This window comes from Dermacentor albipictus, chromosome 1 (assembly GCF_038994185.2).
Source record: "Dermacentor albipictus isolate Rhodes 1998 colony chromosome 1, USDA_Dalb.pri_finalv2, whole genome shotgun sequence".
NCBI lineage: Eukaryota > Metazoa > Arthropoda > Arachnida > Ixodida > Ixodidae > Dermacentor > Dermacentor albipictus.
In genome coordinates, this window is record NC_091821.1 from 225,660,067 (window position 1) to 225,687,947 (window position 27,881).

General features: G+C 45.9%; 1 protein-coding gene across 1 annotated transcript in view; it reads right to left on the minus strand.

Moving 5' to 3' along the window:
- The window catches only part of LOC139054231 (eukaryotic translation initiation factor 2-alpha kinase 1-like), a 92,426-nt gene that overhangs the window by 13,168 nt on the left and 51,377 nt on the right, over positions 1-27,881 (minus strand). Inside the window, exon 14 of the mRNA XM_070530936.1 lies at positions 10,267-10,404. Within this exon, the coding sequence (XP_070387037.1) occupies positions 10,267-10,404 (138 nt within the window). The remainder of the gene's footprint in view (positions 1-10,266; positions 10,405-27,881) is intronic.

The following is a 27,881-nucleotide window of genomic DNA, read 5'->3' on the forward strand; positions in this document are numbered from 1 at the left end:
ATAGGTCCCTCTGAAGAATTTAAATCTGCAATAAAAAAAAATCGACCTTGGGCGGTCGCATATGGCAAAAAAAATCGACCCTGAAAGAGTTAAAGATCCTTATAGCATTAAATTGAATGTATTCTTCTTTAAAGAGGTAAAAATAATTCAGTATTCTACAATCACTACGTGCAAGTACTGGCTATACCATTATAAAAAATTCACTTTTGGTGGAAATACCCATATCTAATTATGGATATGTGTAATGACTGTCTCGATATATCATTCTTGTAGCCAAAGCACTAAATGTTTGCAGTTTCAAGTGTGATGCACATAACTTTTCTTTTTCTTACAAAGCTTCTCCTTGTATGCACAATAAATTTTAAATATAGTTAAACAATACATAAATTCCTTGAACTAGCAGAAATGGCAGTGCTAGCTTTCTGTGCTAAACCTTTCCCTCCCAATGAGTTTGCAGATGCATCACATTTTATATGTTCCTATCTTTGAAAATGTATTCTATTTCTGACATGTTATCATAATTGTGTTTGAATGATATCTTACATTAGTCTGTGTAGACTGTTGTTTATGTCTGTATAAAGTAATCTTGTTTAATCGGTGTAAAACAAGACAAAGGACGGCAAAGAAGGTGGGACGAAGACAGTGTTTGTCTTCGTACCACCTTGTTGCCGTCCTTTGTGTAGCTAGTTCTCATACCTTACTGTATTAGGCAAGCCTTGATGCTTACACTTCCACTGCCATTGTGCTGTCTTCAGTTTCCACCACATGTTCATTCTCACTTGTGAGTTTTTTTCTTTATTCTGAAGCATGCACCTATAATAGAGAGTTTTAGAATAGAGGCCCCAAACGTTTGGGGCCCCAAAGAAATAGTGTCGAAGTCAATGCGCATGCACGAGATGCAAACTGTGTTTGGGTTTTGCGTTGGCCACACTATTTCGCCGATTTAGTGGGAGCCCCAATAGCTGCCCCAAAAGCTTTGTGTCAACAAACATGATGGCACCCATTGAAGCAATGGTTCTAACCTAGCACTAAACTAGGCTCGATTCATGGTAACGCGTGAAGTTCGCAAATTAGGAGAAATGACGGTGGTTATCGCTTTCTCTCAACTAGCATGCATGAAGATAGGTTCATTAGAAGTTGCTGATTACAAATTCGATTGCTGATTTTATGGCTCATAGGCCTAACACGGCTTAACTTGGCTGGTGAAGGCTTGTGAAGTTGGCTACTCAAGACTAAGTGCAACTAATTGCTTGCTGCTAATAGAATAACCGTCTAAATTGTAATTAAATGTGGAAACACGAATGTCAAAAATTACTCTTATCATAAAATGGTATATTTTATTTAATTATTTGTAATAGTTTTTCTTCGACACCATAGTGGCACAGCACGCATAGGACACTATCCACAAACGCAAAGGCCTATTCTAAAACTCTTCACTCCTGCATGCCCCAACGCTAACAGCCGCAAATCTCTTTGGGGCTCCTATTCTAATACTCTCTAATGTATCCTGGTAAGGATTGATAGTACAAGAAAGTAAAATAGGTAAAATAAGTATAATAATCACATGAGACCTCATTTAGTTGTCTTTCCCACATTAGTTAGACTCTAACATGCTGAAAGGAGTTTCTATTTTTGTTTGCCTTCGTGCTGTTCTAACTTCGGTCATGATATCTAGATCTGCAAATTTTCTTTTTATCAGCACGTATATTTGTTGCTATGAACAGTATTCATGTGCGCTTTGAGGACTTCCCAACATAAGGTGGCAGTAAAATATTTATCGTATCTTGAATCTGGTGTGCCCCCCCCCCCCTTTCTGTTCATTTGCAGCAGAGCGGCGACAGTGAAATGCATTGAAGCACCTGACCAGTTGTTATATAACATTGGTTGGGTGCTTGAATACATTGCACTATAGCTGCTTCACGAAGTCTACCTCTTACATAAATGACGTCAGAGGTAGGCTTCGTGAATTGATTTTCGTGATTTGTGGTGCATTCCTGGCATTTCCAATTTTTCATACCATTTCTAATTTCAAGAGTTTACAGGGAGCGGAAAACAATAGTTTATTTGGTGCCCATTGGCCACTTTCTTTACATTATGGGATACCTTGTGAACATATGGTATTAGGGAGTTTTAGAATAGGGGCCCCAATATTTTGGGGCCCCAAACAGCTTTGCGGGTGTTAGCCATGGGGCACGCAGGAGTGAAGAGTTTTAGAACAGGGCTTTGCGTTTGCGGATAGCGTCTTGCGCTGACAGCGCCACTACGGCGTCTAAGAAAAACGATTAAAAATAATTAAATAAAATATTCCATTTTATGATATGAATAGTAATTTTGACTTGCGTGTATTTGCGTTTAATTACAATTTAGAGGTTATTCTTCAAGCAGCAAACAATTAGTTGTGCTTAGTTTTGAGCAACAAAACCAACTTTACGTGCCTTCACCAGCCAAGCTTAGCCGTGTTAGGCCTACGAGCCATAAAATCCACACTCGAATTCGGAATCAGCGGCATCTAATGAATCAATCTTCATAACATCCGCTAGTTGAGAGAAAGCGATAACTGCAGTCACTTCTCCTAGCTTGCGAACTTCACTCGTTACCGCGACTCGAACCCAGTTTGGTGCTAGGTCAGAGCCGTCGCTTCGATGGGTGCCGCCATGTTTGTTGACGCAAAGCTTTTGGGAACGCTATTTGAGCTCCCGCTAAATCGGTGAAATAGCGTTCCCAACATAAAACCCAAACACAGTTTGCGTCTCGCGCATGCGCAGTGGGTTCGACGCTATTTCTTTGGGGCCCCAAAATGTTTGGGGCCCCTATTCTAAAACTCTCTATTACATGAAAATATCTTTTCTTTTTCCTGGTTTTCCATTTTTCTTCTAAAGTGCTTTATTTTTTAAAGGAGTGTTTTACACATGGCTGTGATGACGGAAGATGGGTACCCGGCTGTTTTTAGGTGTTCTGTCTGCAGTAGGAGACTATTTTTCATTTGGTGCTCACAGGATTTGTTCATTGCAGCTTGAATACAGGAGATGGCTATTCCTCTTTTCACGAGTTTCGAATGAGCACTGTCATAGGGAAGCATGCCTTTCTTAGACCTAGGTTGATAAGCCCAGCAAACATGGTGATTTGAAGCAAATGAAAGATTAATATTGTTATGGTGAAGGGAAAGAAGAAGGTGACATGAACTAGAGGAAGATGAAGACTGGCCGTTGCCGGAACGTCATATACACCAGTTCTAAATTTACATTATTTTACACTCGTGAGCCTGCTTTCTTTCTGCAACATTTTGGTGGAAGCTGTGGGGTACAATCACGGAACTTCGCAGTGGACGTCATCTATTTGCCGCCACAATGGCAAATAAACCGACACAAGCAACAACGCCTCAGTAGCCCAGACCAACGGTCATCCTCACTCATCCGCGAGACCCGGGGACATTTTGTAGCACGGACAACGCCGAAGTCGAGGACTGGCTTACGTTGTATGACAACAACAGGTGGGATCCAACAATGATGCTAGCAAACCTGATATTTTATCTGAGAGGAACTGCGAAGCAATAGTACGTTACACATGAAGCTGACCTAACGAGCTGGGATGTCTGCAAAGAAAAAAATGCGAGACCTGTTCGGCAGACCTGTCGGTCGTCAGCTAGCAGCAAAAAAAGAACTTGCGTGCCGTGCTCAGACGTCCACAGAATCCTTTGTCGTATACATACAGGATGTGCTGGCCCTCTGTCACAAGGCTGATAACAACATGACCGAGGCAGACAAAATTGGTCCCATACTAAAAGGTAATGCAGACAATGCCTTCAATCTCCTGATGTGTAAGGATTGTGCCACTGTGGATGCAATTATAAAGGAGTGCCGGCACTTCGAACAAGCAAAGGGCCACCACGTTGCTCAAGCTTTCTACAGATTGCCCAATACCGCCGCGACATCTTCTTGCAAAGACCTGCCGTGGCTCGTTCAGCCAACAGAACTGGAAGATATAACGCGCATCGTTCGCCGTGAGCTTGAGGCCATGACTCCAGCTCCAGTTCATTCCGACTGTCGGCAAAGCGTGCCCACTATCTCCGTTATACAAGCGGTCGTTCGGGAGGAAATAGCAAGTTTGGGCGTTCCATCTCTGCTCGGCCCACTATAGAAACACCTACCAGATTTCTCCGGCCGCTCGCTCCCAGACGCAAAGCTTTCTGCCACTCCGTCGCAACCCAGCTGACTGGCACACAGCAGATGATAGACCCATCTGTTTTAATTGTTCCGGTATTGGACACATCGTCCGTCATTGCCTCAACGACTGGTTGCCACCTCCTTGGTGGTCGTGTCCAAGTCACTACCGCCAAGTGCCAGACAATCATACTTTCTTGCCCTATACGCTGACTAGGAACATCAACGCCGACCGTGCTCCACCAAGATCCAGCCACTCCCTGTCTCCGCAAGGTTGTAGTTCCTGTTTGCCTCTCGTTCACTGCTCTTCACCGCCGTATGCAACCGGTCGCTTCACTTCGGGAAACTAGGCGGTGCAGCTCCCAGAGGTGAAGCTGCACCTCCTACCCGGCCCACAAATCCTCTGTTGACCCTGCCTACACGTGGAAACCTACTGGCCATTGAAGTTGATGGCGTTCCTGTCACATCTCTTGTTGACACAGGAGCACAGCTTTCAGTTATGAGCGCTGCTCTCCGCTGAAGGCTCAAAAAGGTTCTAATGCCTGCCGTACCACGCACTGTGCGAGTCGCCGATGGGAGTACTTCACCTGTTCTTGGAATGTGCAAAGCACGTATGACCATTGGGGGCCATTATACCATTGTTTTATTTATCATCCTTGAGCACTATCCGCATGACCTAATTCTCGGCCTCGACTTCCTTTTGAAACACTCTGCCCAAATTGACTGCTCCACAGAAGTTGTACAGTTGGATGTGCCGCTTCCTGCCAACGCAACAACTTGTGCTTCACGCCGCTTATGTTCTGCTGAGTTTGCAAGGCTGTCTCCACAGGCAGCTACAAATGTCCTCCTGATGCCCTGTCCTCCCATATCTGATGGCGAGTACGTCCTGTCGCTGCTTACTGACGTGGTTTGGTCGCACAATATTGCCTTACCGAGCGCCTTAGTACAGATCCACGAAAACTGCGCTCGCGTGCCCATCCTCAATTTTGGATTTTCGTCGCATGTGCTGCCACACGGTATCGCCATAGCACATATCCCTCCTTTGGAAGAATTTGAGATTTATTCTTTGACCTCTGAATCCTTCCTCAGTACCAATGGCACTTTGCCACCCACTCCTTCGTACTCGACGCCTGCGGACGATGTTTTTAAGACAATTGCCCCTGACCTTTCTCCCGAGCAAACAACAGCTCTTCGTCACCTCCTGTCATCTTATCGGGAGATCTTTGATTTAGACGATAGTCCACTGGGCCAGACGTCAGTTGTCACGCATCTCATCAACACCGGTGACGCCAGCCCCATTCATAGGCAGCCATATCGTGTCTCCGCAACAGAAAGGGCCATCATACAGAAAGAGATAGACAGGATGATGGACAAGGACATCATTGAAACAGCCAGTCCGTGGGCATCACCGATTGTCTTAGTAAAGAAAAAAGACAACTCGTGGCGCTTCTGCGTTGACTACCGTCACCTCAACAGAATAACAAAGAAGGATGTTTATCCCCTGCCTGGCACTGATGACGCTCTTGACTGCCTTCACGGATCCCAATACTTTTCATCAATTGACCTCCGCTCTGGCTGTTGGCAAATTAGCGTCGATGAGATGGACTGCGAGAAAACTGCCTTTGTCACACCGGATGGTCTGTACCAATTTAAAGTCATGCCCTTTGGATTATGCAATGCACCAGCTACATTCGAGCACATGATGGACTCTCTCTTATGCGGCTTGAAGTGGCCTGCATACCTCTGTTACCTCGACGATATGATTGTGTTTTCTCCTAACTTTGACAGCCACCTGCGGCGCCTCATAACCATACTCTCCGTGTTACACAGGGCTGGGCTTCAGCTAACTCCTCCAAGTGCCACTTTGGTCGCAGTGAAATTAACATGCTTGACCATCTCGTAAACCCCGCCAGAATCCAACCTGATCCACAGAAAGTTCACGCCGTGCAAAATTTTCCTGTATTTTGTTCAACAAACGATGACCGTAGTTTTCTGGGCTTATGCTCTTATTTCCGGCAATTTGTGAAAAAATTTGCCGACATCACTCACACTCTCACTGACCTTCTTAAGAAACATGTCTCTTTCTCTTGGAAACCACTGCAGGAGAAAGCCTTCTCTACCCTGATTGAATGGCTTACCACATCCCCGATTCTGTCACACTCTGACCCTTCTGCGCCCACTGAAGTATGAACGGATGCGAGTGTGGTCATGGCATCGGCGCTGTTCTCGCTCAGCGTCAACAGGGCCAAGCCGGTGTCATCGCTTACGCCAGCCGCCTTCTTACCATGCTCAAGAAAAATTACTCCATTACTGAGAGGGAATGTCTCGTGCTCGTATGGGCGGTTGCGAAATTTAAGCTGTAGCTTTTCAGTCGGAGCTTCTGTGTCGTAACTGATAGGCATGCACTCTGCTGGCTCTCCTCTTTGAAGGACCCAACTGTACACTTGCACGTTGGGCATTGCGTCTACAAGAATATACATTTTCTATTATGTATAAGTCAGGGCGCCTGCATAAAGACGCTGACTGCTTGTGTCTCATTATCCCGCGGATCAACCGGACAATACCGATACAGACTCGGAGATCAGCATTCTATCCCTCTCCAGCTTCCTCCATATTGGCGATGAGCAATGCCAAGATCCTGTTCTTCGAACACTTACGGAACGCCTGAGCTCGTCGCCCAATGACCCGTCCCTACGGATGTTCATCTTGCGCGATGGAACTTTATACCGTCATAGCGTTCGTCCTGATGGCCCAGAGCTCCTCCTATTCGTTCCCAAGCACCTTCGACTGGCCATGCTCCAGCAACTTCACGACGTTCCTACTGCTGCACATCTGGGCATCACTCGTACTTACGACCGCCTGCAGCGCCACTTCTTCAGGCCCGGCATTTATCGCTCTGTGCTCCGTTACGTTGCTTCTTGCAACCTGTGTCAGCGCTGGAAGATGCCTGCTATGCCTCCTACTGGTCTGCTTCAATCAAGTGATATCCCTACAGAGCCCTTCTTCCGTGTGGGCCTCGACCTCCTTGGCCCCTTTCCAATTTCCATTAAAGGAAACAAATGGATTGCTGTAGCAACAGATTATGCCACGATATATACCATCGCATGAGCGATGCCAACCAGCTGCGCTACGGATGTCGCCGGCTTCTTACTATACGACGTCATCGTGCACCACGGCGCCCCTCGTCAGTTACTCATGGATCGCGGCCGCTACTTTCTATTGAAGGTCGTTAATGATCTGCTCCGCTCCTGTTTTACAGAACACCAGCTTGCTACCGCGTACCACCCTCAAACGAACGGCCTCACCGAATGACTCAACCGCACACTAACTGAAATGCTGGCCATGTACATTTCCGACGATCACCGCGACTGAGACCCCCCCATTGCTTTACCATACATTACTCCATCACGACATCCCATCCCATCCCCATCACGACACTGCCGGATTTTCACCATTTTACCTTTTGTATGGCTGCGACCCCACCTTGCCTTTCGGCACATTGTTACCTTCCGCAGTGCAATCACCCAGCTCTGGTTACGCTGGCGATGCTATTGCCTTAGCCACCCAGGCCCGAGAGGTTGCCCGTCATCACCTCACAGTCTCGCAAGCTTCTCAAAAGCAACACTACAACCTTGAGCACCGGGAACACCATTTTTCCCCTGGTTCCCTTGTCCTTTTCTGGATGCCTTCATGTTACGTTGGCTTGTCGGAAAAACTACTTTCCCATTATTCTGGTCCGTACCAGATCTTACGTCAACTGTCCGTTGTGACATATGGGATCGCCCCAGTCGGTCAGCCTTCAGTGCCTCCCAACGTCACCAGCGATGTTGTTCACGTTGCCAGGCTCAAGCCCTATGTCCCTCCATTAAGTGAGGCTCTATAACTTGCACTGGGATGGAGCTAACCCCGCCAGGAGGGTGATGTTATGATGAAGGGAAAGAAGGTGACATGAACTAGAGGAAGACGAAGACTGGCCGTTGCCTGAACGCCATATATGCCAGTAGTAAATATACATTATTTTACAGTCCTGGGCCTGCTTTCTTCCTGCAACAATATCTAAGAATTGAATGCTAGTTTTACTCGACAGTTGAAAGGTGAATTTTAGTCGCCCACCATGCATACCGAAAATTCTCAGAATATTTTTCACTTCTTGGTCAAAGCAATAACCAGGCCGCTGCTTTAGAAGAACCAGGTAGTTATCCACGTAGCGATAAATGCGCATAACTGGCAAGCCAACAAAAGCATCGCAAGTGCGTTGGTCAATACTAGATAAAAATGTATTACTAAGCAAGGGTGTGATGGATGAACTGATACAAATACCCCCAGTGCGTTGTATATAAAAAGTTCCGTCATGATTCATGACTGTTGGTTGAAGATAAAATTCTAAGAGCGTTATGAAATTGTCAGCATTTATACCTACCGAGTTTTGAAATTATTGTTTGCCTGTTTCACTGATTACTTCACGTACGGCAACCAGCAAACTGTTACAAGGAAGTGAAGGAAGGAAGATCTTCCACATTGACAAAAGACCCATTGATACCATTATAATTTGCAGCCCAAGGTCCCCTTAGTTCACTCACAAATTCTTTAGAACTTTTCACTCGGTAGGGCTCATTCACTGGCAGCTTCTTTAGATGGCTTTGCAAAAACCGTCCGACATGCAATTGCCATGAAGTCTTTTCGGACACAATAACCCTTGATGGGTGGTTCGGCTTATGTGTTTTGCATGTAAAGAACACCTCCAGAAACCCAGATTCTGCTTTGCTAGTCATCTTCTTTAGAGGTTCCAGATTGAGACCTGCAAGTAGCTCGAGAGAAGCTTTTCTTTGCTTTTTCGGATCAAATTAGACTGCTTTGAAATTTCTTTGCAATTGCTTTGGCAGCTTTCTCTCTTAGGAGGAATTCTGGTAGGACGACGAACCCTCCTTCCTTGTCGGACTGCAGGACATTCATGCTGTTGTCCCTCATCCAGGACACCACTTGTTTAAATGGTAGTTTAGGTGCCATCCTGTGTTGCACATTCTTTAGAACACTGTCAATGCTTTCTCTGGCTGCGTGGTCCCCTTCATGTTCATTGGCCTTGTCTGCCACATCTCTGGCCATGGCCAGAAACTGATGAGCAGACAAGTGCAATTCATAGCTCAATTTTGGCCCTTTGCAGAGAACAACCTTCATGCCATCAGGAACACTCACTCCACCCAGAGTGGCGACGTTATTAGAATGCCTAGGTTTCGGATTTGGTTTCCCCAAGGAAAGCCTTACATGCTGCCACAAGAATTCAGTTGACTGCCCTGAAGGCTTCATGTATTCTTACAGAGAACTGCAGTCTTTGCAGTGGTCTTTGCCTTCCTGAACCAATACTTGAAGCCAGTTTTCTATTGTTGTCTTTGTCTTGAACCAACTTACCCAAATCAAGTTGTTTCTACGTCTGTTGGAGATTTGCGAACGTTCATCTGATGTATGTTATATCAGAAACGGATATCCATAGGACATTGGAAGGATATTTGTGGTTGCTTGGGATTGTCTGAGCTGCCCAAACAGCCACTCAACCCAGCTCTTAATGCTGAAAGTGTGCTCCATCACGGCAACAAATGCAGCAATCATTTCAATAGCACATCACACACAACTGCTCAACGATGCTGTAGAAATAGAAGCGCTGCTTACACAGTAAGAAAAAGCAAAATGGCTGATATCCAGGCTTGTTGGTATGACACCAACCACTTCAAACATTGCAAACATTGGACAAAGGCTAGAAATGAACAAGGGATAAAATCAGGGTGAATTCTGTAAGTGCCCACCTAGTGGACATGTCCATTTTGTCTGCTGCTGAAGTTCTGATTGGCTGGGCTAAGGCACGCGTCAGAAGAAAACAGGTGACCCCATCCAATCAGCACTTCAGCAGTAGATGAAAAGGACATGTTCACTACGTGGACACTTACGGAATACCTCCCCTGCTGCCACCCAGAACAAGCCGACTCAAAATAAGTGCAAATGGAAATAAACACCAACAGAACAGTTGAAAACAAATTCTTTACCACTGAAAAAGAGGCTACCTGCTCTAAATAAGCCAGTAAACTTCACTATGACTTATGTGCAAATTCCATACCATGTCCTGTGAATATTCCTTTAGTGCTGATGGCAGACTTCCATTACGAAGTTTTGCGAGCTCTGTGAGGCGCTCGTGGACTGTGAAGAAGGGGCACAGTAGCTCAGTCAGCACAACACCCAAGCTGTATATGTCCACCTAAAAAAATAAAATATAGTGTTAGCAATGTTACTCATTCCAGACACATTACAACAAGCAAATCATTATGCTGTTACACATGATACTCAACAAAAACCTATACAGTCGAACCTCATTATTATGAAGTTGCATCAGACACAAAAATGTTGTGTCCAATATTTATTAGAAGCATACATGCAGATATTGGGAGGGGGGGGGGGATCCAATCAGGTTTATGCAAAAGAAACATAAGCAGAATGCTTCCGATGGGCCAGCAAAGGGTCATCTGCAGATTTTGACAAACCGTTTGTGCCATTAGGAGGTACGGGGACAATATATTACATACACATGCTATTGATTGCCACTTATAACCAACCATGTGATCAGTGTTATTGTGCAGGATCAGTATGTTGGCTTGCCACAGGCCAAAACATGCACGCGCTACCAACACTTTTGGGCACCGAGGCAACTGCACGTGGATCCGTACTTTGCTACTACAGCTGTTAGTCTAGCCTGTGCATCTTACCTCACGCTCGATCACCGATTAAGTATACGAGCACGAGCATACTGGCAACGAGCTTCCCACAATGGCTTGTCCCCAGCCACTCCACAAGCCACACTGCTTATGCCTCTAGGCTTAACCAATGCTGCTTAGTATGGACTCGGCAATCAAAGGTTTGATAACATGCCAGTCGACATGGTGGCAATTTTGTTCATCAACGCCTTCAGCACACGTAAGTTCAAAGCTGAACGTTTCGCGATGATCCACAGAGTAAGCGAGTGACTAGCGACATGGAGCAATACTTTTTTCTCTGTGACTAGCAATAGTACGTCTTTGCTCCGAGCCCCTCTAGTATGCAGCCAGAACAAATCTGTCACCACTGAGCACACCCGTGAGCGATTAGGCAGAAAATAAACAATCAGATAGTGACCGCATCAAGGAATGTTACCGTTACCGAGTCAGAAACATGACAAGGCGCTGCTACAAAATAATTGTCAAATGTAGAACGAAGAGCAAAAGACACTCATCCTGATTTATCAGAAGTGGAAAGTCTGGCCAGCTTGGAATACATTTCTAGCCCCACTTCCAGTACAAGCACCGCAACAGTGCTCGTACAGTTTGTACAATGCATAATGAGCTCTGAAGGCGTTTACACATGTCCTCTGAAGCTGTGGCTAAAGCTTTGAGTAGTTCACTCAGTCACTGTCTACGACATTTGCCGAAACAGTGGTTTTCTGAGCAACACCAGTGACATGTACAGGCACGGCCACTGCTAGTGGGAACACGGGAACACAGGAACCCGCGGCAACGCTCCAAGGAGCAGCCCCAACTGTGCCTCGTGAAGTCTCGGCAGACGATTCACCGGGCTTTTCGTCAATCAATTTGATTGCAGCTGTGTCACAAGACTTTATGAGGCTAGGGTGGTGGCACGCTCCGAGTAGCATGCCACGGGCTTCCATGTTCCTGCTAGTAGTGGCCACGCCTGTACATTCATAGTGAACATGGAGACTACTGTGCAGGCAATAGATGAGTCTCCACATGATCAAACATGGCGGCGACCTTGGGATCACTGTGAAAAAGGTCTATAGGAGGAGAATACACCACTGAAATAAAGCATGATCAACTAAACTTTATATTTACTTCATTGTGTTCATGTTCTTTATATTTTGGTTTAACTGTATCATAAAAACGAAGACTGCCAAGACTTGTCTAAGGTTGATTAAATCTTTACTTAATAAAAAAACAAGCATGCAATACTTGGGTGATATGCTGCCCCAAAGGGTGTTTCTAACAGAAAAGTAGGCAGGTTTATTTTTCTGCATTTGCATTTTTACACACAGTTAGCACCTAACAATGCTTAACTTAGAAGGAACACAATGTTGCTATAATTATAAAGGTGGCAAGATTAAGTTTAGTGCCTTTCTGCATGTCCTTTAGGAAATATGTTTTGTGGGGATGCACGACTCTCAAGCGTCGCCTGTGTAGTTTTCCTCGCATGGCTCTCGTGTGTCCTGTAATCCAGCTTCTCCCCATAGCTAAGTGCCGCCAGGGGTCGGTTTGGTTGCAGCGTATTACGAGAGATGGCGCAAGTGCTGCGCTGCTAATGCTACCTAACAACGAGGTTAGTTGGGTGCGACAGGCAGTAGGCTCTTCCTTTTTTCACTCGGGGTCGGCAAGCAGTCTGGATGTGCCGCGTGTGAGCCAATCCATGCTTCTGCCGGACCTGTGAGGCCTAGGAGCAGCACACCAGAAAGGACAAACATGATCGTTTAAATGCGACACCGTTCGCATGACCGTACACGCGAACAACCAGGCGTTAGTGTTTAGCATGGGCCGAACATATTCATTCAATATCCAGTCACGGTGAGTTGGACTTCCTAGATTTGTCGCGCGCCCATCGGCATGTTTTGTGGATAGGAATTCGGTTAGCAGGCGTTAGTGTACGAAAGGTGCAATAAATGCCCTTGTGATTGTTTGCACTACTGTACTATTGTTCCTTAGGCCCAAGAGCACTTGTGAGACCGCCCACAGTCTCTGCAATGACGACTTTGAAATCAGCAATGGTTTAATTATGTACTAAGCGTTGTATAAATAGAAATGGGGGCCAAGTATACAGCTAAACTTCTGCTGCTAAAATTCCAGCTACATTTCTGGCTGATTTGAGCTCGAGTTTTGCACAAAGATGGTATTTAGCAATAGGCTCAGTTGAATACCACATTTGTAAGCGTTACTACCCTAACAGCGCTGTCCATGTTGCTTTTTGCCTCTGTCCATATCTAGCTTTGTGTTGTAAGCATATTTGGCATTACTTGCCCGTTTCATCCCCAATAAAGCCGAAATGCCCATTTGTGGCAATGTCATTCAAAATTGGTATTGATTTTGCTGCAGTGCAACAGTGGTGCCATCTGTCACCGCTATATAGTGAAAGGCACGTTTCACCACAGTAATGACAGTTGCCGCTACCTAACGGTAGCTGCTGGCAAAATCAGCAGCTTTAGTGGTGTCACCACAGATAACAAACTGTGAATTTATTGTGAATTGGAACAGGCAAGTAATGCTTACAAACGTGGTATTAACCTGAACCCACTGCGTAACTTTTTGCACACCTCTGTGCATAATTTGAACTGAAACTAATCAGCGGTTTATATGGAAGAGTCATGTATACCTGGCACTCATATTTATGCAACACTCAGTACACAGTAGAAAAGGGATATCTTTGTGTATAAAGAGATTAAAAACAAAATCTTGGTTGCAATTGTTTGCGAAGACATAGAGATCAGAAATTTTTATACGGTCTCTCACATGTACAGTCTGTTTCACATTTAGGCGAAAACTCAGAGCACATTGCATAGCACTGCAGCGAGCGCTGGAGTCGGGCGGCGGCAGCAGCTCACTCAGGCGCAGACACTCTAGGGACGGAGTAGTGATCTGCGTCGTCTGTTATAGTGGCGCGCACTCGCCGCATTGTCGGGAAGAGTGCCACTGTTAGAGGTAGTGCAAAGATTTCATCGTTACTGCGGGAACTGAGCTGACATTCTTTACTAAACATTGCGTGACGCCAAACTCTGGGCCTTCATTGGCTACAATGGAGTTCTACAAACTTCTTTTGGCAGCATGCTTCGTCTGTTCTTTGAAAAGGCCGAGGCACCGAGTGCGTGCACGTATATTTCTTCACTGTGTGTGCTACCGTAACACACAGTGACAAGACATACCAATATGTGCACGCAATGCACTCAGTCTTTATTTGACTTGAAAGGAAAACAAAGCACTCAACAATGATAACTATGGGGGCCAAACACGACGAAACAAATGGATACGAATAAAGGAATGTTTTAGGTTAAGACAATGAGCTGGAAGCGATTGTTCTCGACAATAATTCACTACACCAGGCAGACACTGCCCGCCGGCAGGGAATTGGACGCGTCGCGCTCCAAACTTCACTTCGTATCTCGTCATGTCCCCAGCAGCAGCACTCATTCTGGAAGGCAGTGAAGTGTAGAGTGACTTGATCAGTGACGTGTTCATTCGCAGCACGTCTCACTTGCTGACAATGGTGGACCAAAGCCTATCCTCGGGCGACTGATAGAGAGGCTGGTGCGCCAGCGATACTTTCAATAAGCCTTATACATTTTAAATGATGTTAACGCCCAGGGATTTGGGCAGCCACTCCAGGAGAGTGATGGCGGGCTCTTCGAGCAGTTCTTGCACAACACGAGCAGTGTGGCTTGGCGACCTATCGTGTTGGAATATATAGTCGCCTTGTGGGAACGGGCTGTCAAGAACGTATGGAATCAGTACATCGTCTATGATTGACCAGCACCTTTCAGCGATGAACTTACCTTCGAGGTGCATCAGTGGGCATCGCACAATGCTTAGTAAAGAATACCCGCTCATTTCACGCAGTAAGGATGAAATCCGCGCAGTAGCACACTTCCTGACAATGCGGGCAGCGCGTGCCGCTGCAGCAGACGACGCGGTTCAAGACCTCGCCCCTCGAGCACCTGCGCACGTGCGAGCTGCTGCCACCGCCTGACTCAAGCGTTCACCGCACTGCAGTCCAAGGTGCTCCGAGTTTCCCCCTAAGTGTGAAACAGACTGTACAAGAAGTTGTTTCAAAAAATAACTAGAATAGGTCCTTAATACAGACATCAATAATCTCTCAATAGACTAATGAATTCCAAACCTGTAGAACAGAGAAAAAAAATGATTTCAGGCATGTATGTATTTCTCTTTTACAAACATCACAATGCTGTTTCGATCTGGCAACAGTAAAAAATAAAGCTCATGCCAAAGATTACTTGGCAATTTGGTAGTAGTGGCTGCAGAGTCAATCAGCAGGAAAACTGCCATTTGCTGCCAACTTCAATTTAGTTTGGCTTTGCTAGGAGAATGCCAGCAAACTTTAGAGTAGGAAAACATCGAGAGGCAGACATAGACAAAGAGACAGGAAGGTGGCTGGACTAACAACTGAACTTTAATCATGAAAACGACGCCCCCCAAGTCCGTACTGAACATGCGTAGGCACAACCAAACAAAAACACAGTCAACACCTTATCTATACACGTCTACAGTTATCAATAAATAAAAGCTCTTTCTTGGTTAGGAACACAGATGGGGCGCTTACACACTTCTCGGGGCCAAGTTTATAGATGCAATAGGCTTCAATCAGTTCTCTTTCCTGCTGAGTCTTAGCCTTCGCCAAGATTGAAACGTCATTGAAGATAGGATCACAACCGCACTCCTTACAATGCAGCGGAAGATTACCTCCTGTGTCTGTGGGTATTAGATTTGCATGCTCACGCATGCGATCATTGACACAGCGACCAGTTTGTCCTATATAATCTCTACCACATGTCAAAGGGATACTGTACACTACACATGTGTCGCACGTGCGGTGCTTCACAACATGCTTGGTATTGCACGTACTCTTTCGCGACCTGTGCTGTGAGACCCTACTGCAAAGTTTTGCAAGCTTACAAGGCGCAGAACAAAGCAAACTGACGTCGTTTCTTGCCGCAACCTTTTTCAATCGATGAGAAATGCCATGTACATACGGCATGACCACCAAGTTCTTTTTTATTTTGTCTCGCACTTCGCGATCCTCCCTGTTTTTCTTTTTCAAACGCTTGTACACAGGTTCAGCCACTGCAGTGATCAAAGTCTTTGGATAGCCTGCCGCTAACAGTCTCCTTTCTTGCTGGGCGGCACTGTTTTGCATTAGATGCGTACAACTCTTTTCCACCGCATTCGACAAGCACAAAGAGGCTATGCCACGCTGGACCAGTTTCGAGTGAGCGGATTGGTACGGTAGCAACGTCTCTTTAGTTCTTGAACTATAAGCCCAGCAAATGTGACCTTGAGGGTGAAAGGTTAGAGTCAAATCTAAAAACTTGATGGAATTTTCTTGTGGTGCCTCATGGGTGAAACTAAGATGCCGAGAGCAATGCTGAAAAACTGATAAAATACTGCAAATGATATCAGGGAGACAATCACTTCGTCTGATATTTAAGAGAACCAGGAAATCGTCGACATACCTGAACACCCGGGCAACACGTTTGGCTTTACACGATTAAATGTGTGGGCTGACTGAGCAATCTACTGGGGACTCCTCTATGTTTTATACTGCATACAGGCATTTTGCATATTTTTACTTTGAAAGTTAAATGCTTAGAACAGACAAAAGTGCCTTCTACAGACGAACCTGACATATCAAATCCATTTGCATCAAATTATCCCTTCTATGGAACAATTCCTGAACAATGTAAAGTTACAATGAGAATATACAGCAATTACGGTTACATCAAACAAGAATAGCAGCCACTCCCAATATACTGAACTTCACATAGCACAAAACTTCCCCAGAAGTTGGATGACATGGATGTGGTCCATTATAGAGTATCCCTTCCTGAAACTAAAGTCCAGTGTTGCCCTCATTTTATTGGAGATTATCTTGGTACATATTTTACATAATACTAGGAGTAAGCTGATGGGCCTATAATTTTTCAATTCTTTAATGTCTCCCTTTTTGTGGATTAGTATAATTTTTGCATTCGATAGACACTTCGTATAAAGAGCCGCCAGTTTTCCAAGCATTATGTGCCCTCTATCTTTGATTAAATCGACTGTTATTCCATCTTTTCCCACCACTCTTCCCCGTTCATGTCTTGCAAGGCCCTTCTGACCTCATCACTAGTTATAGGAGGAGTTTCTGTATCCTGTTCATTACTGCTTCGAATGGAGTTATCCTGAGTCCTCTGGGTACTGCACAGGTCAGTATAGAGTTCTTTTGCTGCTTTTACTATATATTCAAGATTGCTGATGATATTATCGTGCTTATCCTTCAGTGCGTACATCTTGGTTTGCCCTATGCCAAGTTGCCTTCTAACTGATTTCAGACTGCGTCCATTTCTTACGGCTTCTTCAGTCTCTATTCATTACCTCTATGTCATCTACATCTCTCTGTTCTAAGGCTGCATACTTGTTATCAAGCACCAGCCTGAATTTGTCTGCTTTTACTCTTACTGCCTCTAGGTTGACCTGTTTCTTCTTGACCAATTTTACTCTTTCTCTCTTTAAATTGAGGTGAATGCTATGCCTCACTAACCTATGATCGCTGCACTTTACCCTACCTATCACTTCTACATCCTTAACTATGCTGGGATTGGCAGAAAGTATGAAATCAATTGGGAGGCTTAAATCAAGACTGTTTCAGGTGCAGTAGAATTGATGCTAGTGACCATTTATCGACAGTATTTTGTATTTTAGAAGTATATGCTTTGCAATGCAAAAAGACTCGTGAACATAAGGTCAAAAGAATTAATAAACAGACAACAGCACTGATGGGTCAGAGTTAGTAAATGAAGGAGAGGCTGGACCCTATTATGGGCAAATGGTATAATTATTTTGATCATGACATTGTTCCTCATTGGACAATTCGAACTTGACTACTCAGCACACATGTGCCTGCCCCAATGACTGCAGTGCCTGTTTTTGCAGTGCTAAGGGACAGTCAACCTGTCCGACACATTATCTCCAGCCAAAAATGCTGATTGTCAGTCTGCCTTTGGCAGATGTTGATGTGAAAATGGCAAATTACAATGAACAATTACTATATTTATCCAATTTTAATGTGTGCCATTTTCCCAAGAAAGTTGGTGACAAAATTGCCCCTGCATTACAAACGGATATGAAACCAAAACTGTACTCGTGCTGTTAGCAACAGCCTGCTGTCAGAGCCAGTGTCATCACCATTGTTGTCACAAGATGACGGCAGAACAAGTTATCACCATGGTTGCATAGGATTGCAATGACAACTTACTGTTTTCAAGCTTTACCTACAAAAGCTCATTCAAAAAATAAGTTATTTTATGTGCTAAGCTAACATAACAGGTGTGTCATGTTTATCGCACTATGGAGGCCTCTACAAAAAAGTTTACGTCTATTTGGGTGTGTATCTTGTCCCCAAACAATAATCATCTGTCTTGCTGGCATTTCCTTTCTCGAAAACTGTGTGCTTGCTAGCTTCCTGTCAAGAATGATATGCCACGCTGTAACTCGAATGCTGTTCGGGACCTGGAAGTACCAAGCGCACAGCATTAAAGAAAGGAAAGGCATGCAAGATAGATTGCCAGTGTTTGGGGCAAAGAGAAGTCGCAAAGGGCGTGTATGTGAAGTGGTTAGTCCGGGCACAGCCGCTGGATAAAAAAAAAAAAGAAGAGGTGCAGCCAGCCGCGTGCATCGAAAACGCTGTGATCTGCCCCGGCGCCACCATTCGTGGACTGTTCTTTGGGATTGGCATGGAAAATGCATGAGGAACGTGCTTCGAATGCCGTCGCCCATGGAAATCGACGCCTCTCGTCCCCGAGGGCTTGCACCATTCGGCCCAGCCAACGGCCGAATGGCCGGTTTGAAAAATTCTGTTTCCTGGTCCGGTTTGGCTGTTTTCATCAGATCATCAGTGTTCTACGTTTGACGTTATAATCTTGCTTTTCAGGACTTGTTATGCGAATCCATCTGGCTAGAGTTTGACCACGATTCCCTACCAGTCAATAATAGCTGTACAATAGTAGGTGCTATATTGTCAACCTCATATGCGAAATTCTGTTTTCAGCTTAAATATATATTACATGCGTTAATTAATGAAAACAAAAATATAATAATTTGCGGAGACATACACATTAACATTCTCAATTTCAACTGCCAGTCTTGCTCTGACTATGTAACTTGTCTACTCAGCTATGGCTTTTTCTCCTCAACTCGGATTTCAGCTAGGATCTTTCAGACTCTTCTATGCTGACTGATCACATCTTTTCTTCATTTGATTCTGATTGCTCTTTTGGAGTAATCAATAATTCAATCACTGAATTATTGAATCACTGAATCACGTAAATATACAACGCCATGAACAAGTTCGAAAATGGTCGATGCCGTATATTTACGGTGCTGTCTGTACGTTTAAAAAGCGCACCAATTTCCTAACCTTTACTTTTCTGTCATGTGCTGCCACTATGTGGGGATACGGGGAATTTTTTTCGCACGCCTCCCTCTCTCGGTTTTCGTTGCATGGTTTGTTTTAGCGCTAGTTTGCTCCAGCGCTTCTATATACTACCGGTCGCGTGCGGCCGGGCGAACGTTTGGATTTTGTTTCGCGGACGGTTTCGGCTTTTTGTGCTTGCGAAACTGATGACTATCTCATTCCTAATCACTCAAAGGGTGAGCGCTTGTTTTTCGCTCGTTTAGTGCTCACAGGGGTGCGCATAGGAAGGATGCCGTCGTGCATGCATTTCTATTCCTTTTCTTTCTTTTAAGACTCGTGAAAACTTGCCCTAGCTGGTTGGCGAAGAGATGAAGATTAGCAGAAGTTTGTCACACGTGTTGCTTTCTTTGATGGGCACACAACCAAACAGTTTTCTTGAATGCGCGCACCTACGCAGTTCGATTACGCTATGGACGTACGTATTAGTGTAAGAGCAGGAACATTTGAGGCTTGCGAAATATTCTCATGTGCAGATTTTCAAAGCCTTGAACTATGTGCATAAAAATGCACCAAACTTTTAATTCTAATAAGTTTATTTCCTTTTTTATTGTTGTTATTCATGAATGAAGAGTGCATATATACCAACGCAAAATATCTTTTCTTCGCTTTACAGTGACCCTAGAAAAATTACAGCAAATTTTTTTCGAAATAAGTCCCTAAGAAGAATCAGAATCTGCAATAAAAAAATAGACCCTGGGCGGTCACATATGCCGAAAAAAATCAACCTTCAAAGGGTTAATTACCTGTGGCATTCCTCAAGGTTCATCTTAGGTACGTTGCTTTTCTTATTATTTATAAATGTCTTACTCAATGTACTGACCAATTCAGAGTGCCTAATATATGCCGACGATACCACATTATACTCATCTCAGAACACACTAACCACTCGACAAGTTGCACTCAATACTGACCTCTCTAACATCCACACGTGGTGCACCTTAAACCAACTGCATATGAATCCAGTTAAAACAATGTTTGTCCCGTTTTATAGCCCACCAAAAGTAAGTCCCATAACAAGTTTTTTTAATTATAGACTACCAATATCTGAAGAAGTGAAATTCTTCATGTTACCCTTGACAAACACCTAAAATACCACTGTCGGGTCAGTTCATTACTGCACAAAATGTAATTTGGTATCCATGTTATCATCAAAACACATGCACACCTTGTGCCACATATTCTTACTTCGTTATATCATGCTTATATAGGTAGCCATTTGCCATGCCGTTTGCCTACATGGGGAAACGCATATCCTACTCACCTCAAGTGTTTAGAATGCCTTCAAAACCAAGCAATGAAACTTGTGACATTTAGAGCACTGCGCTGCTATTCCCTGCCTATGTACCAACTTCTCCGTATTCTACCCGTCCAGTATCTATTTCAATATAAATTGTTACTTCTCATGTATCGCTTCATTCATCTTGACAAACCTACAGATGTCCTTTCTTAGTGCAACATCGTTAATTCATACAACACTAGGTAGTTTGAATGGAGTAACTTCCTTTTACCCAAAATCACATCATCACAGTTTACATTCAGATTCCGTGGTGCAACTGTTTGGAATGCAATTACTAAAGACATTAAGATTTTCTCTTCTTTGTACTCCATTAAATGAAAATTCAAAATATAATCGTTAGAAGAGCAGCTTTCTCTGTTACTTCTTTTTTTTCCCTTTTTCATTTTCTTGCAGATTTCCTTTCTATTTTTGTTTTCTTTTTCTGTGGTTGTGCTTTTTAGTATTTAGTAGCAATTTCTACAACGCAAAATTTCTGCACGTTTGGTGTTTATATTGATTTTAAACAAACACTTTTGCATTGTACTGTTATAAATTTGCGAGTTGTACGATCTTGATATTGTGTGCTTATGCCTCTGTTAGCTTATCATATTGAAATAACCTTTTTTATGAGCACAGTTCTTCCATTTTATTGTTTTATCTTGAAATTTTGCATGTAGTATACGACAGTCTGCAGTGTGTAATCACTTGTTGGATGCAGCCTGCAGCTGTTTTTATCATTATCTTTTATGCATTGTGAAACAGAAGGTTCCCTGGACAGTTCTACTTTGGGACGTCCTAATGTACTGCTGAATATGTATGCTTGTTTTATTTTGTGCTACAAATAAATTTCAACCTTCAAATGTGGAATATTATATGCAACATGCCACAAGGAAAGTGACGCATTGTGGTTCATAGACAGCGATAAAACAGTGCAGAACTGAAGACAATGGACACTACGTGTAAATAAATTTTTATTCCATGAAGATAACCTCTTTAGGATTCATCTTATTTTTGATTTGCCAGAAGCAGAGGCATGCAAAAATTTGTTATAAAAGTGGGTGCACATTATATTTGGCTCCTCCAAACACTCCAAAAACCCCCCAAAACCATGTGCGCATTATATTACAGGGTATGTTAGAATTGGGTTAATATTGCCAAATGAGGCAGTGGTGTAATCAGACATTTTTTTCTGACCCTTTCTTTAACCCCTTCCATGCCATGGACGAGCTAGGTTCGTCCATGCCTTTCTGGTAAAATCGGCCAAGGACAAGCTGGGCTTGTCAAGGCTATTTTTCATTTTTTTGCCGTTCTTACTTTCTCACTGATTATACTTTTAAGTTTCTTGTATAGTGCTTGTAAGTGTTGCTGTTGGAAAAAAATTGTCGAGATTTGATATATATGCTTAAAATATTGCTACGGCACAATATGTGCGATCACGAAAGGCCAGCAGTGTGAAGACGACGACGACGATTAGAAGCTAGCGCGGGCTGTTGCCTCTTGGCCAAGCGCAGCGTATTTTCTTTGTAAATATATTTGTACATATCTGGTGGAGGTGGACGTTCCCCGTACCTCGTCACGGAGCTTCGCAGTGGACGGTACGTCGAGCCTTCCTTCATGGCTCCCGGCGACGACAACCCGACTCCGCATGCTCCGACACCTGCTGCCACTTCGACGACCTACATCACTCTCCCCGCTCCCCGTGATCCTGGCGTATTCTCGGGCCAAGATGGGGAAGACGTCGATGACTGGATCTGCCTGTATGAACACGTCAGCCGCAATAACCGGTGGGACCCTACTATTATGCTCGCCAACGTAGTCTTTTACCTCGGTGGCACACCTCGAGTTTGGTATCGCATGCACGAAGATGAGCTAACCAGTTGGGATTCACTTAAGACAAAGCTTCGTGACTTGTTCGGCAACCCCTACGGTCAACAACTTGCCGCGCAGAAGGCGCTTTCCGGCCGTGTTCAGACGTCAACAGAGCCCTATGTCACGTACATTCAGGACGTCTTGGCTCTGTGCCGCAAAGTTGACACCCACATGACTGAGTCAGACAAGGTTTCCCACATCCTCAAAGGCATTGCTGATGACGCCTTCAACTTGCTCGTTTGCAACAACGTAACCACGGTGGATGCTGTTATAAAAGAGTGCCGCCGCCTGGAACTCGCCAAAAGCCAACGTATTGACCAACAGTTTGCCCGTCTGCCCAACACCCCAGCGACATCTTCCTGTGCCGATGCTCCTCGTCCCTACAACACTGCCGATGTTACCAGGCTCGTCCGGCGTGAGATCGAGGCCGCCTATCCGGCTGCCTTCGACTCCAGTCCCACCACCACATCTACAGTCACGGTCTCACTGATCCAGGCAGTTGTCCGCCAGGAGTTTGAAAACATGGGTCTTCACACCATCTGCTCGGCCCATCGCCCTGATACCCGCTCGGCTTCTTCGAATTCGCCCCGTCCCGCATCTTCTTACCCACCACGTTTCCGCAACCCATCTGAATGGCGCACTGCTGACGACAAGCCTATTTGTTTCCACTGCCATCGAATCGGGCACATTTCTCGGCACTGTCGTAGTCGCTGGAGTTCCCCGATCCGGTCTACTTATACTGCCTACTCTCGCCCCTCAGGTGGCCCTTCTCGTCCCTATGCCGCACGCTCCGATAATGCCGCCACTGATTCTCCTGAAACGAACCGCCCCTATTCTCGATCGCCTTCGCCCCAACGACGACAATCTCGCTCTCCCCAGCCCCGTCGCTCCTATTCGCCTACTCCCTTCGGACGCCGCTCCCAGCCGGAAAACTAGACGATGCAGCGCCTCGAGGTGACGCTGCATTGCTCCCTACGCCGCTAAATCCTCTACTGACTTTGCCCACTCATCTGAACCTTCTTGACGTGCAAGTCGACGGTGTTTCTGTGTCTGCTCTCATAGACATTGGGGCGCATTTGTCCGTAATGAGCGCTGACCTTCGCAACCGGCTCAAGAAAATTATCACGCCCGCCACGACGCCTGTTGTCCGTGTCGCCGATGGCGGAACAGCCCCCGTAATTGGTATGTGTACCGCCCGCGTCTCCTTCGCCGATCGCTCAACAATCGTGCTATTCACAGTCATCGCCCACTGTCCCCACAACATCATCCTCGGCTTAGACTTCCTCTCCGCACATTCTGCTCTCATCGATTGTTCTGCCAGTACTCTCCGCCTTGACCTGCCTGTTCTGGATCCTGCTGAACCACACCCCAGTCGCCTCAGTTCCGCCGACTACGTTCGCTTGCCACCTTCGGCACTGACCTACGTTGACCTAGTGTCATCCCCACCAGTCCCCGACGGTCACTACATCGCGGCTCCTATGCAAGACGTCCTCCTTACACACGGGATCACAGTACCCCATACAGTTTTATCTATTACGGCGAATTGCGTCTGCCTGCCAGTGGTCAACTTTGGCTTGACGACACGAGTGCTGCCACGTGGGATGTCTTTGGCCCAGCTTTGTTCATTCGAGGATCACTCAGTAGCATCCATTGCAGTAGACGACACTTCATCCGATACTCCTCTACCATCGCAGTCGACAAATTGTACCATCGCTGACTTACGGAAAATGATTGCCCCCGACTTGCCCTCCGAGCACGCTCGTGAACTCTACCGCGTTCTGTTTTCCTACCACGATATTTTTGACTTTAACGATCGTCCTTTAGCCCAAACTACAGCTGTCAAACATCGCATTAATACCGGCGATGCCCCTCCTATTCATCGCCGCCCGTATCGAGTGTCATCAGCTGAGCGTAAAGTTATTCACGCAGAAGTTCGCAAAATGCTTGCCAAGAACATTATTGAACCGTCATGTAGTCCTTGGGCGTCACCGGTTGTGCTGGTAAAAAAGAAGGATGGCTCATGGCGCTTTTGCGTGGATTATCGGCACCTTAACAGGGTTACCAAAAAGGACGTGTATCCCCTACCTCGGATTGATGACGCCCTTGACTGCCTCCACGGTGCTCGCTATTTCTCCTCTATTGACCTTCGCTCCGGCTATTGGCAGATTGCCGTGGACGATCTCGACCGCGAGAAGACTGCCTTTGTAACACACGACGGTCTTTATCAATTCATGGTGATGCCGTTTGGCCTATGTAACGCTCCTGCCACTTTTGAACGCATGATGGACTCCCTTCTTCACGGTTTCAAATGGTCCACGTGCTTGTGCTACTTGGACGACGTTATCGTATTCTCCCCAACGTTCGCTACGCACCTCGAACGCCTCTCAGCAGTCCTGGACGTTTTTCGGCGAGCCGGTCTGCAACTCAACGCATCGAAGTGCCAATTCTGCCGTCGCCTGATTACCGTCCTTGGACATCTCGTTGACGCGAACGGAGTGCAACTGGACCCAGGCAAGATCCATGCAGTTACGCACTTCCCTGTTCCGAAGTGTGTCAAGGATGTGCGCAGCTTCATCGGCCTTTGTTTGTACTTCCGCCGTTTCGTGAGGAATTTCGCCGCCATAGCACGACCACTAACCGACCTTTTGAAAAAAGACGCTTCTTTCCAGTGGGGCGATAACGAGGCCTCTGCATTCTCTCATCTAATCGACATTCTCACAATGCCTCCAGTTCTGGCCCATTTCGATCCTTCTGCGCCTACCGAAGTCCGTACTGATGCCAGCGGTCACGGAATTGGAGCAGTACTGGCACAACGCCAGCGTGGCCACGACCGTGTTATCGCTTACGCCAGCAGGCTCCTCTCACCCGCGGAGCGCAACTATTCCATCACTGAGCGTGAGTGTCTGGCCCTAGTTTGGGCGGTTGCGAAATTCCGCCCATACTTATATGGCCGATCCTTTTCCGTTGTCACAGACCATCACGCGCTTTGTTGGTTATGCTCATTGAAAGACCCTTCAGGAAGACTTGGTCGCTGGGCCTTACGCCTCCAAGAATATTCGTTCTCTGTCACCTACAAATCTGGCCGACTACACAAGGACGCTGACTGCCTGTCTCGCTACCCGGTAGACGAGCCTGACGACGCCGACAGTAGTACCGCCGACGGCATTTTCTCTGTGTCTGCCTTCGCTAACATCGCCGATGAGCAGTACCGAGACCTATCGCTGCGAGTACTCATCGAGCGTCTGCGCTCTACACCTACCGACGCATCCGTTCGCCGATATGTCCTCCAGGGCGGCATTCTGTACCGAAGGAGCTTCCTCCCTGATGGCCCTGCTCTTCTTCTTGTCGTGCCAAAACATCTACGACAGACTGTGCTCTTTGAGATGCATGACGCACCCACTGCAGGACATCTTGGGGTAACCCGCATGTACGACCGCGTCCGCCGCCGCTTCTATAGGCCTGGTCTCGCCCGCTCCGTTCGACGCTATGTTGCTGCCTGTGATCCCTGCCAGCGTCGGAAGACACCTCAGGTGCTACCTGCCGGTCATCTCCAGCAGATCACCGTCCCTGTGGAACCGTTCTTTCGTGTTGGATTAGACCTGCTCGGTCCCTTTCCCACTGATTACGCCACCCGATACGCTATCACTCGGGCTCTCCCTACCAGCTGCGCCACTGACGTCGCGGACTTTCTCTTGCGTGACATTATCTTGCTTCATGGCGCCCCGCGACAGCTGCTTACTGACCGTGGTCGAAACTTCCTCTCGAAAGTTATCGCTGACATTGTGCGTTCCTGCTCCATTCAACACAAACTGACTACTTCATACCATCCTCAAACCAATGGCCTGACAGAGCGGTTAAACCGTACTCTTACCGATATGCTGGCCAAGTACGTTTCCAAGGACCACCACGACTGGGACATTGCCCTTCCTTACGTAACATTTGCGTACAATTCTTCCCGGCACGACACCGCCGGATTTTCTCCCTTTTATCTACTGTACGGTCGCGAACCTCCCTTGCCCCTAGACACGGCACTTCCTCCTGCTGCGGTCTCAACAAGCGAGTATGCGCGCGACGCCATCGCCCTCGCCGACCATGCACGCCAGCTTGCCCGTGCTCGACTTACGGCCTCACAGACCACTCAGCAGTGTCAGTACAACGCCCGCCATCGTGACGTACAGTTTTCACCTGGTGCGCTCGTGCTCCTGTGGTCGCCCTCTCGTCACGTCGGACTTTCAGAGAAGCTTCTTTCGCGATACACAGGGCCCTACCGCGTGCTGCGCCAGGTGACGCCTGTGACTTACGAAATTGCTCCTCTGGGCTCAACCTCGTCCTCTCCTGTGGCATCTAGTGATGTCGTACACGTCAGTAGGCTCAAGGCCTACTACACTGCTTCCGAGTCCGATCTTTAGTCGCTCCGGGACGGCGCTTTTGCAGCCGGGGGTAGTGCTACGGCACAATATGTGCGATCACGAAAGGCCAGCAGTGTGAAGACGACGACGATTAGAAGCTAGCGCGGGCTGTTGCCTCTTGGCCAAGCGCAGCGTATTTTCTTTGTAAATATATTTGTACATAGCTTTTCGTCTGCGTCTTCCTACGTAACAATATTGTCCACACTGCTTCTTAAAAAAAAAAAAAAGCTTCAGTGAAAAGATTGGCCTATTTTGGTCAGAATTCAGGATAATAGCATGGCACAGAAGGAATTCATTGGACTCGCTGGATAATTTTTATCTTTGGTCAATACCATCAAGGTCGAATTAATGGAAGATGACTGCATTTACATAATCTCCTTTTATGATACTTCCTGTCACTTCCCTAAAAATTTAATATTTGCACTCAAATTAAATTAATATTTTGTCTGTGTATGGAAAGTGAAAGCCAGAGCTTCTGACCAAATTAAAACATACCATAAATCTAGTTCATTTAGGCATGTGGCACCCTCTCGATTGATGGCAACTCTACCATTATTGCTAGATACAATTGCCACACAGAACTGCTTGCTTTAATTTCAGTCATCATTTAATGTCACCACCTGCATCAGGAGTGATGTTGAAATTTGTCCCATTGTAGATTCCCAATGTCTGCCATGTAGGCATGTTGCTGCTCATTTCAGGTCCTCATACTATAGAAAACTGGAGAGAGAGATTACAGTGAAAGCTCGTTAATTCGAACTTCAATAATTCGAATTTATGTATAATTCGAACTGTACGATTTGGTCCAGCCAAGCTCCACAGAAGTCTATGTATAAAAAAGTCCGTTAATTCGAACGTGAGAAGGTTCCCTCACGGATAATTCGAACTACGCTCGCCTGGCACACG